Here is a 12,689-nt window from a genome sequence, read left to right as displayed (position 1 = left end):
ATTTGTTTTGTACGGCGGTTGGGAAAACAGTGCTATTCATAACTGGGGAACTTTGCTTGAGTCATGCAGGTATAGCCCAGAGTCTGATGAGGTAGACTTGATGTTGTAGTCGGGAAGTTCTATGACTCATGTTTAACACCCCAGAGTCCGTTGTTGTTGTTATTGTCATGTGATCCGAGAGTGGTTCATGGCGTGGTCTCCACAAGAAGGTCTACTCGTGATTGGCTGGCCAGGATAAATCTCGACGTATCATGTGAGAGCTGTGGTCTAAATAGCATCTAATCAAATGGCGATAAAGACACACGGGAATGAACTTCTAAACACACTGGACTGGACTGGACTGGACTGGACTGGACTGGACTGGACTGGACTGGACTGGACTGGACTGGACTGGACTGGACTGGACTGGACTGGACTTCGAACGTTTGTGGAATGTAGTATTATTATTGTGGAACGTGGCTGACCTACAAACTATGGAGTGCTTAGGCACTGAGCATTGTATCACTTGTGGCGGCCTGGTATTATATGTTGGTGAAAGCTATCTCAGACATTCCACAATTTATGTCCAGGAACGACATGCTTATGTTGCTCAAATGAATGTAATCTATAAAAGAAGTGATAGAGTCAGTGAACACAGTATTACTAGGTACAGTATCTGTGTTATATAATACAATTATGAGAATCTACAAGACGGGTTGATACACAGAGACAGTGAAGGGTAGTTATATATATATATATATATGCATTGATCAACGTTATTACACGCGGAAAAGATAATCTCAGGCAAGCAGACTTAGTAGAAATGATTCCATATGCCTCTAGCAATAAGGTAGGTCATCTAACAAATTAATACCAGGATCACCACGTGCCAAGGTTAAGTCAAGTCGAGTTCCAGGGTCACAGTACTAGTAACTTTTTTTGCTAGTTGCTTTACGTCGCACCGACACAGATAGGTCTTCTGGCGACGATGGTACAGGAAAGGGCTAGGAGTGGGAAGGAAGCGGCCGTGGCCTTAATTAAGGTACAGCTCCAGCATTTGCCTGGTGTGAAAATGGGAAACCACGGAAAACCATTTTCAGGGCTGCCGACAGTGGGGTTCGAACCTACTATCTCCCGAATACTGGATACTGGCCGCACTTAAGCGAGTGCAGCTATCGAGCTCGGTTACTAGTAACTAGGAAGATGAAGCTCAAAAGGAAAATGATCAATCACCTTATTGATGAGCCCATGCCCAGCATGCTTCCTCACCTTTCTCCCAGCACGATTCTTCACCTTTTCTGCTACAGATTGCTTACTCTTTTCGCAGCCATGGCTAAGTGTTTATTAGCAAAGCCAACTCGTTAGTTTTAGGTCTGTGATGCAGTTTAATGTGTTGACATGTACGGCACTGTCTCTCTTAAGGTTTCTTAGTTAAACTTGCTTATTAATGATGTAAACTACACGTTTTAAGCTCTGACAAAATAGTATCTTGAGTCCACTCTCGAGGCACCTTATCCCAGATCTTCTTTACTGCATTCGCAGTTGCATTGACCATAAATGCCTTTGGTAATGCATTCAACTCTTCTTTAGTAAAAGGTTTAGTTTCTTTTTGCAAGCATAAAACGTTACGATTGACTTTTCAACTGCGGTGCACTTAGTATCATATAGAAATGACATGATGCTTTACTCTACAAATGTTCCTTTCACACTCTTGTCATTTCGACACTGCAATTTACATTATGTCGTTCACCTCCCGGAATGCACTGCAACACAACCAATCAAAGAACTTGCACACACGGCGTGAAGACAGTTTAATTGTTTCTCAACTGTGCTCCTTGAGACGAGTTTTAAATGATTGACAGCCTAATTCATGCATGTCGATAATCTCACATGTTGATGGTAGATACTCACGCAACCATTCCCTCTTTTCACAACCCTTTAAAAAGCAAGATCTGCTCTTGACAAAGGAGCCTTCATGATCATAGATAGATAGCGATAAGGTATTCCTTTATATTTCCCAGTGCAGACCTAATTATTTTTCTATCCATTGTGTCTGCTTTTCGTCTTGATCTGTTTGCGAACAGTAAGGGAAATGCGGGCTAAATATTAAACTGATGAATTTTGACGCCCGCAATACAGAGCAATCCAACACAGCCACCTCTTTGAACAGAAGTTTGTTGCCGTTCACTTTAAAGCCTTGTACATCAACTATTAATGTTCTTGTCACGATCGAATAAAGCGCTCTTTTCTCTATCAAAGTATCTTAGAGACTAAAGAAAATGTTCTCACTTATAGAATATACAAAGTCTTAAATTTACTGGAGAGTGACCTTGATAATGAACAAGTCTAAACATGCATAACCATGTCGACGTGATCGCTGCATGTTAAAACAGTGTGACCTTAGTATGGCGCCTGATCAGTCTCACTACTATAGAACTACACACAAGGTATGTACAATATGTTTGATTTTCAGCTTTATTACGAAATTTGAAAAGTGATACAAGGCCTGAAACGGAGTCAACTCTATCATAGGTGCTCAACTAAGTACAGGTGCGTTTTAGGAGGAGGAGGAAGAGGAGGAGGTTGGATTATTATTTGTCCGTCGGATGGTGACGTAAAGTCTTGAGTAGATCTGTCGGTGCTATTCGACAGGAGAAGGCTATGTGCCAGTACCGGGTTTTTCCCTCTCCCTTCCTACTATCATATATCATGTCATTTATTTCATATTATTACCTTCCCTGATGAGGTTGACGTCAGGAAAGGCATCCGGTTACAAAAATTCAAGATAAAATTCAATAAAAGATTCATCTCACCTCGAACCCGGCACCGTAGATAAAACGGACGACGAATGGACACACGTTATGTTATAAGGTCATGCAACCTTAGCCAGCAGTCCACATTTCAAATCACCCACAGCTCTGTCAGGGGAAGGCCTGCGCGTTCCATTATGTAAAGATAAGCATGCATTTCTATTCGCCCGCGCTTTTTACGTCATACCTCCGTCACTACACCAATAGGGAGACGGGAAAAGAACCTCTGAGTCCGTGAGTAATCCGTTTTACTGTACCGTACCCAGGGGTAAATACCCTCTAGGACGATGCCTCCATTCCTGTATGAACATCCGACTAACTCAGGGTTGGGCAGAGAGTGGGTTGGTCGTCAATTGGGTCAGGATAAAAGTCGAATTTCTATATTTAAATATAAGTAAATGACAGGAAAATGGAGGTATAACTCGAATGAGAAACAATCATATGGGGTAGGATGAATTTATTCATAAATATCCCCGAATCATTCTACTTGAAATCAATTAAATCAAATAATAAAATAGCATTATAAAATCTCAAAATAACAGAAATAGCTGGGCATTGACAACGTTAAATATTTAAAGAAACAAAGTAATAAAGTATCAAGCACAACATTGAATACTTGCATACTTTCAGAAATGATCTTCTTTTTAGTCCATAGTTCATGTGATATGGTAATAAGTATACGCATACACTGATATGTAGTTATTTCGCATGGAGTCACACTAGAAAATATCGCAACGATACGGGTTACGAATTTAATTTAAATCGAGAGTCGCCAAAATTTGATCGTTAAAGAAAATTACAATATAAAGAAAAATTACGATGAAAAAGAAAAACTAAGACGCAATGGGATATGATCTGAATTATGTAAAATACTAGTGGTATTTCCTACGCTATATTTACAACAAATCAAATAAGCAACACTAAACACATCTATTTACATCGGATAAAGAGAAAAACTCTTACATACTACACAGATTCTACGTGAATCGCGGTTCACCACAAAGGATTTAGTGAGAACTAGATTGACCATAAATAAAACTCAGCACTCGGGCTGTTCCCTATTAAAACAACGAGACAAGGTATTCAAACAACATGTAACAATATAAAACATCATCCTGTAAGGGAAAACATATAAATAACCATCAAGAGTATGTAGAAAGCAATGGGCAACATTGCGTCTTCTGCTGGATTTGAGCGCTCAACGGCGCGGTCTTCCGTCATGTAATTCCGGGTGGGCTGTGAGCTGAAAGGAAATGTTGAACTCAACACTGTACTAAGGCTTGGTTTCTGTCTCCCAAGATTGTGACACGGAAATATAATCTCATTCGCGCCGTCTAATAAAAACACGGCCAATATATCAGCTTGCAATGAGATAATATATTTCGTCGGCTATACGGAAACTCACGTATAATCATTTCTTCCTAGCATGCTTTTACAAATTAGCACACATCAGACTCCTTGGTCTGGAATCAATTCCTTCAATTCTGATAACAATATACTCTCAGAAGACAATTGGCAGGTACATGTCCACTGCACATTATTCTTTTACATATCAGGCATGCAATCGGCCTGCATAATCACTTTATCATTCCGTATGCAATCTTATTTCTCATATCTCTTATGAATCGCATTAGCTTTCTACATTATGAGACCCGGTTGGTTTCCTGTGCAAATCATTGGGAAAAAACAGATTCCAACCTAAATTCGAAGATCCTATTCTTTCAACGTCGTTATGCAGCTCCTTACGTACAGCTTCTGAAATACCATGCGTCATGCAATAGCTATAACTGTCTCTCTAAATGATCAAAATGAAATGACGTAGTAAGTATTTAACTTTGAACTTGGATGAACTTGTCAATCTAATTTTCCTAGCACTATTTTACAAGGAAAAATCGGAATATTCTATACTAAATAAACATGCATAAATGAACAACAATCTAATCCTAACAAATCCCTCATTATCCCTATTATCTATTCATAAATCAAAATAAAAATAAAAAGAACATGCATTACTCTTTTATCTGTATATACAACAATATCAAAGTGAATCAAACACATGCCGTCAGGGTTACTTTACATTAAATAAAATCTCTATTCTAAACTGCACTAGTATTTTAACATAACCCATATAACATTCCATAATTAACACACGCGTCTTATCTTGATTTGTGGCGACTCTCTGGATACATGGTAGCAGCTCACATCTCTGCTATATTAGGGATTTACTCCATGTCGATCGCAGCTTCAACATGTGGAAATGCACTTCCTTCTTCCATAGGCGAAGCCATCTTCTTGCTGAAAAGTTGTTTAACACTGGAACACAGAAAGCTTTGGATGAATATCTCTTCACCGCTCACTTCTATAAGTGCCGAACAACCCTTGGTTACAAATTCAGCCAAGCACACTGACACATTAATAATGCAAACTTTATATTTAAGGGTATATATACACAGTTTTTGAGAGCGGCACGCGGTACGGATCGAGAGTTCCTCGCGAAACGCGACCTACACGAAAATGTGAGACAATGGCACGTCTCTCCTGCACTTGCTACACTGCGGCTAATTATCTTCGTCTCTATATGTTGATAGTAAACTTTGCAATAATATAATCTGCAATTAACTCTGGAACAGTTATTTTATCCATCTGCACAACTGAAACACTTGTTTAAAATCATATACTCTTACTGATATAGCACTTCAGTATCCGCGATCACAATGACACTTCTACTCTCTCCAAACCACCCGATCAGAATGACGCTCTCCTGAGCTTGGGGTGCTGAGGAAGCTTCGGTAACGCCATTTCAACTATGGGGTTCCGCTTGTCTAGACAAACCACCAATCAGAAAGCTTGCCATGTATAATGTCACAATATTAATTTTAATACATTTATAAAACACATTTCAAACAATGGCAAATCTCTTCCTATAATTTTTAAATCGTATTTCTGATCATATTTCACTTATAGACCTGTGGAAAACCGACAAATGACAGAATTAAACTCAAGCAACTCTACACGTTGGTCAACCTGTGATTATCCCTTGGCGCGATGTAGACTCCATGGTTGCCGTATCCTCACGTTCTCATTGGCGGAATATATAGCTTGGTCAGCACCTTGTACACGTGCCGATCTTTACCAACGCTTGGTTACGCTAAGCTATTCTCACGATCTCGAGGAAATGTTGGGCAATATCCAGCGACTTGATGTCTCCATAGACATCCGATCTCAACTATCTTGGGATTCAATACTCTACCATTTATGACTGTAATTTACATGAATAAACTGTATATATTATGTCAAATAATACTCTGAATATTTCTTATGGGCCGGCAGGATACGGCTCATTACAGTAACATGCAAACTCGCCGTTAGAGTGTACCTCAAGCTGATTTACATGCGCATATGCGCAATAGCTATCACCCCTGTTTATGTCTCAAGCGAGATATGATTACCTTTTGATTACAGAAACTCCCGAAGTCGCCACGAGAGCGCGCTGATATATCTGTAGCGGGATTTGATAGTTGTTTGTCACGCTGAGACGTCACAGCTATGTAAGGGGAAGTTATATAAAGATAAGCATGTATTTTTAAATTTCCCGAGCTTATTACGTCACAGCTCCGTCACTACTCCAAGGGGAGACAACAAAGTGCATGCGTGGTGTTAGATTACCGTTCGTGGCGACGGTTAGGTTAACACACGCGTTAACCACAGCTACAAGTCACCTCACTAGTTCAGCTTCTCCAAGGGGAACCCGTCTGAGATTAGGTTGGCGTTCCTCGTAGCAGGGGTAGGTTAACACGTCATAACCTCATCTGCTGTTCACCTAACCGATTTGTGGTTCCTCCATGGGCTTCCGATCGATTTGGTTCCTCCCAAGGGGTCCATGATTAGGCTCCGGCAAGGGCAGGTCGTCCGATTAAAGCTCCTCCAAAGCATTACCCTCGTACTAAGGGTACGACGTCATAACCTCACCTAGCGGTCAAAAACTCTCCAGGTTTGCAGTGGGGTTAGCATTGCCCTCTTACGTATGCACATGACGTCATAACCTCACATAGGTCAAAAGCGCTCCCGATCATTCCCTGACCAATTAGGCCTTCCAATGGAGTCTGTGAGGTTAGACTTGCTCTTGTACGCAAGGTCATGACGTTATTTCGGGTTCAATGGTTTAAAACCTTATAGCCGTACTACTCAACTTGGGGTCAATGACCTCGCGTTAGAATGTATACATCCTTATTACTCAACTAGCGGTCAATTACCTCGTAGGAAAATGCTAACTCTTCATATTATGATCTATTCTACTTTTAAAATTCCCACTGAAACGCATACCACTTAGTCAGGAAGCTCGTCTCCTTACTCTTAAGTCTACCCATCCCGAGACTTGTAACATTCTCGTAATACTACACTGATTTCAGTCCTCCCTGGTGACGCGAGAGGAGCCCAGAACTTTCTGATTCCAGATTATTCTAGGGGCGTCTGCACTAGCGAAGTAGCTGGGACAGCCTACCTCCCTATAGGCCTATGTGGTACTGGTGGCGCCCCTACCGACGAGGAAAGGTGAACCTATACGGGAGAGTAGCGAACGCACGTAGTAGGCAATCGCTGGATTGCGCAGCATTTCCATTAATACGAGTAAGCGAATATGCATTCAACAGGCAAAGTAACTACAGTTATATGTGTTTGGTTTGAGGTTGTGAAATGGGACCCGGCTTATTTCAGGGATTCTACCGTAAGGAAAGGACAGCAGTTGAATGGCAGTCATCATATTTTTCACGTAGAAGAGAGATCGGGAGAAATATCTGGCCTGTGTTTACCGGAGACAAATATTAATAAATCATCGTATATTGTGAAGATAAAAGTTAAGTTTTGCTGCATACTTCCATTTATTAATTAATTGTAAGTACGTTCTAAGTTTATAAGTTATATTATGAAATATGATTACAATGTAATTACGGAGCTCGATAGCTGCAGTCGCTTAAGTACGGCCAGTATCCAGTATTCAGGAGGTAGTGGGTTCGAACCCCACTGTCAGCAGCCCTTAAGATGGTTTTCCGTGGTTTCCCATTTTCACACCAGGCAAATGCTGGAGCTGTACCTTAACTATGGCCATGGCCGCTTCCTTCCTATTCCTAGGCCTTTCCTATTCCATCGTCGCCATAAGACCTATCTGTGTCGGTGCGACGTAAAACAAATAGCAATAATAATAGCACAATGTAATTCTCATGAAATCAAGCACCTTAATCTCCATTCAAAATACAATACTCTTTAAAGACATTAACTATTAACACATTTTCTGTTTACAATCTATTTTCAGGTAGACTGGGACAAATGTCTGATATCTGGGTACTCAGACAGACAGTGCTGTAAAGTGAGTGTATTGCTGTATGACACTGGGTGTGCTGCTGTGGAATTCTGGATTAGGTGAGTGAAGAGTTTTGATGGAGTGCTGTCTGTGTACTAACGACGAATGCGAAATAGTGCAGCTGATGGACGCAGGATAGTGAACGAAAATCGCCGTGAGTGTACGAACTGTGTATCACTTTCAGATTTGTTAGAACATATAGAGCACTTGTGAACTGTACTGCCGCGATAGCTGTGTAGTGAGTTTCGTGAACTGTCCTAGGATCCAAGTGACAGTTGCAGAAGTGTGCCTAGTGTAATTATTTTAGCTTGTAAGTGTCAGAGTGAGTAACTAGTGCGACTGATTAATGAGAACGGAGAGAGCGAACTAAGCGTGATTGTGTGCCTGTTTCATATTAGCAATTAGCGTCAGTTAATAAATATTTAAGTATACTCTACCAGTTGTGTGTCATTTACCCAACCACCTACACGTTCCAACATTATCATTTTAGAGGATGTTGATACGTTTCACTTTCAAATACAAATATTTATCTAATTCAGTTCGCAAAAGGTACAATGGCATAACACTAGCTCACGTATCTTAAATGAAAATCCAATCAACACATTTTACTAAATTATTGTCCTTGAGCCACTCACCCGTTCAGGAATAGTAGAGAAACACTCTTCGCAACGTCATAACCTGAAAAAAAAGAGTAACAAATATCATCATTTTGTCCTGTTGCTTTGCGTTATAAATACATATTGCTAATCTGTTATGTATTCAATAGTCTATATAGGATTATTTTACAATCTCTCAACATATTCTGTGTCAACGATATATCGAACCGTAAAATAGTGGTTTCAGGGTCATTATTATTACTTATTTATTTTTTGCTAGGGGCTTTACGTCGCACCGACACAGATAGGTCTTATGGCGACGATGGGATAGGAAAGGCCTAGGAGTTGGAAGGAAGCGGCCTTAATTAAGGTACAGCCCCAGCATTTGCCTGGTGTGAAAATGGGAAACCACGGAAAACCATCTTCAGGGCTGCCGATAGTGGGATTCGAACCTACTATCTCCCGGATGCAAGCTCACAGCCGCGCGCCTCTACGCGCACGGCCAACTCGCCCGGTGGGTCATTATTTAACACCTAGCACAAGGCCTATATAGGAGGCTTGCACCGAGACATGATCGGGGAGGCACCAGCTGTCAATGCTTGGGGTTGGAAAGCGACGTAGACAAAGAATACATGGATGTGTCCGCGTGAAGACAGAGAAGATGAAAAGGTGAGAGCAAGACAGAATACTTGAATTTTGTTTGGGAAAGCAGCAGTTACCAATGCTAGCTCCGATATATGAGGGAAGACAGGCCTGAAATCACTTTAAAATAAGATTTGACTCAGGTCAGGGAGCCGACTTGGGCGAAAGTAAAACAGAGATAAATTATCCCTTGATGTATCGAATGTCTATGGCTAATAAAAGGTTGTGATCATGTCTTATTAACAAAATACGCAAGTTCTGAATGTCCGCTAAAATGAAAGCAGGCTACAGTACAAAGAAGTAGCGTCTGTTAGGCCGAGGTTCCCCTGAGCAGAGTGGAAGGAGAGATATTATAAATAAGGGTGGCTTGAAGCGTCAGGGTCGACTGATGAATAGAAGGAGACGACCTCTAGCTACTGTAAGTGTAGCAGTTGAGACAATAGACTCATGCTGAGCAGGTAGTAATGATAATAAGTGTTTCTTAAGTCAGGGAAGAAGTTTCAATTTCATAATAAGTGCGAAGTGCAAGAAATCGGACGGTAGTAGATCGCAAAACAGATATTCATGATTGAGTAATTAACCCTTAATTAGAAGCTGTAAGAGCCGCACTAATGCTCGTATAGCTGGAATTGACAATTGTTTCCCATTTCTAAATCACAGCACAATTTAATGTGAGCGCGGTAATAAACGTATGTCGAAAACAACCAGTGTCTAATACTCTGCGCCACTTAAGAAGCCATCAGGAGAAGCTGTACAAGTAGAGAGCATCAAACCATGGACGAGAACATTGGAATGGGCTTGGAGATTTCAGATATGAATTATATCAGTGTGATGGATCACTAAAACCCACTGGACGATGTGGAAGGATGAGCTGATGTAGGCTAAGGAAACCAAATAAGTTGGAAAAAATCTGGGCATGAGTTAAGAGTAAATCGCATCCACATTTTTCTAATTATGTAAATACAGTAGTAGCTTTAATTATTCCATTGGGAAAGCCAGTTATATGTACATTCGGTTACGGGTGGAGCATGGTTTATTTCAGTCTTTAGCCTTGAATGACTTGTAGTGGTAATAAGGGTAAAGAAGTAATTAGGATCGTTTCAGGTATCATTTTTCAGGTTTATTTTTGTATTGATGTGACATATGCGAGCTCGTGACAATAAGCTCATTGTATATGCGGGGACGGAAGTGCGTTGTGAATGTTCGAGCCGGGAGCCTAGAGCTAGGAGCGTTCAGGCAGCCTAAGTTTAGGGTATTACATGTACTGCTACGTTGAATGGGGGCTGCCTGGCCGAGGCGGTAAAGGCGTGCTCGGTTCGCCCGGAAGAACGTGGGTTCGAATCCCCGTCAGGAAGTCGCAGGTGCATATGGCCCTGAGGTTCACTCAGCCTACACCAAAAATGAGTACCATGTTAATTCCTGGGGGCAAAGGCTGCCGGGCGTAGAGCTAACCACTCTACCCCATCAAGTGCCGAGGTTACGAATAGTGGAAGCCTTTACATTCCACCACTCCCAGGGCCTTCATGGCCTGTACGGAGATGATTTTGCTTTGCTTTGCTATGTTTTATGCAGGACTTTCCAGCTGTGTAGTGGAAGCAGAGGGATATGTTCCTCCAACGTCGTGATAAAAGGGCCTTCGAAGTTGTGCTCTTAGATCGAACGGGGGTCTATTACATGAGAGGACGAGAAGTGCTCAGATTATTGTGGATATAAGAGGATGCATGAAGGCTGATGCGATGAATGTGTTTTAGTTTGTGTGAGTGAATTACAGACATTGAGCATTATTAGGTGATTGTGACTGGCCGCAGTGCCTGTCTTGTGATGTTAAATGTCTACCGCTATGAGGAAAAGTTTTGCCATAGTGACGGTTGCTAGTGCATGGTGTCACAGCTAATAATAATTTCGTGTGGCTATTTCTAGCCGAGTGCAGCCCTTGTAAAGCAGACCCTCCGATGAGGGGGGGCGACATCTGCCAGCTGTAGGTAACTGTTGTTGTGGTGGAGGATAGTGTTGTGTGTGGTGTGTGAGTTGCAGGGATGTTAGGGACAGCACAAACACCCAGCCCCAGGGCCACTGGAATTAACCAATGAATGTTAAAATCCCCGACCCGGCCGGGAATCGAACCCGGGACCCTCTGAACCGAAGGCCAGTACGCTGACCATTCAGCCAACGAGTCGGACGTGTCACCGCTGAAAGATTATCTTTGGGCAACAGCATACAATGAGAATCGTTGCTCAGAGGGGGGGTTACAACTGCGGAGGAGGACCTGTACCTCACCTGGATTTTCAATATCCTCAGAATCATTTTTATCAATTTCACTAAAGTAACTACCCTCACCAAGATCTTGTAAAATATCCGATTCAGTTAGCAATATTTTTGATTTTAACGATGCCATGTTTGTTTACTACAGTCACATGACAACTACTAGTTGCAAGATTTTTATAGTAATAATAATAATAATAATAATAATAATAATAATAATAATAATAATAATAATCGTATGGTCTCAGCTACCTTATGCATATTTTTCTGGCTGTCTGCTCGTCAATTGTGACGTTCTGCTTTATTCTAGGCCCACTAGATAGCAGACAGAGCAAACCGAAACTCTTTTTGGGCATCTATGGCTGAGATTTAATCAATTTTGTTGGGTAAACACCAAATGTGTCACCAGAGATCTTTTAAATGACGATGGAGTGTCGAATGGACTTTTTCTGTGCTTGAAAAATCCGACTACCTTCGCAGGGTTTGAACCCGCTATCTTCGGATCTGGCGGCCAACACACTACCACCTCCACACAAGCAGCCACGAAACTCTAACAAATACCACCTAAAGTGACAATAGTGGTGATAAGTGTGCACTAGAGACATTCAAGTTGCTGAGTGCGAAGGTTTTACCAGCAGATGTCATAATAATGAAGAAACCACACATTTACTGAGGATCACATAAAGCGATCCTGGCACCACAGGAAGGCGCAGTGAGCCACTTTTAGAGATCCTTGGCACTTCATGACCCCTAGGCAGGCTATGACTGAAGAAATATTATTTATTTTAGACTAACAATACCGCCTCTGTGGTGTAGTGGTTAGTGTGATTAGCTGCCACACCCAGAGGCCCGGGTTCGTTTCCCGGCTCTGCCACGAAATTTGAAAAGTGGTACGAGGGCTGGAACGGGGTCCACTCAGCCTCGGGAGATCAACTGAGTAGAGGGGTGTTCGATTCCCTCCTCAACCATTCTGGAAGTGGTTTTCCGTGGTTTCCCACTTCTCCTCCAGGTAAATGCCGGGATGGTACCTAACTTATGGCCACG

The 12,689-nt window shown here is 41.7% G+C and overlaps 1 protein-coding gene across 1 annotated transcript in view; it reads right to left on the bottom strand.

Moving 5' to 3' along the window:
• LOC136874566 (pancreatic triacylglycerol lipase) overlaps positions 1–12,689 on the bottom strand; it is a 145,597-nt gene that overhangs the window by 68,512 nt on the left and 64,396 nt on the right. Inside the window, exon 4 of the mRNA XM_067148203.2 lies at positions 8,781–8,823. Within this exon, the coding sequence (XP_067004304.2) occupies positions 8,781–8,823 (43 nt within the window). The remainder of the gene's footprint in view (positions 1–8,780; positions 8,824–12,689) is intronic.

Source organism: Anabrus simplex, chromosome 5 (genome assembly GCF_040414725.1).
Source record: "Anabrus simplex isolate iqAnaSimp1 chromosome 5, ASM4041472v1, whole genome shotgun sequence".
Lineage (NCBI taxonomy): Eukaryota > Metazoa > Arthropoda > Insecta > Orthoptera > Tettigoniidae > Anabrus > Anabrus simplex.
Note: the sequence above shows the minus strand (reverse complement) of the source record. Positions and strands in the feature narration are given on the sequence as shown.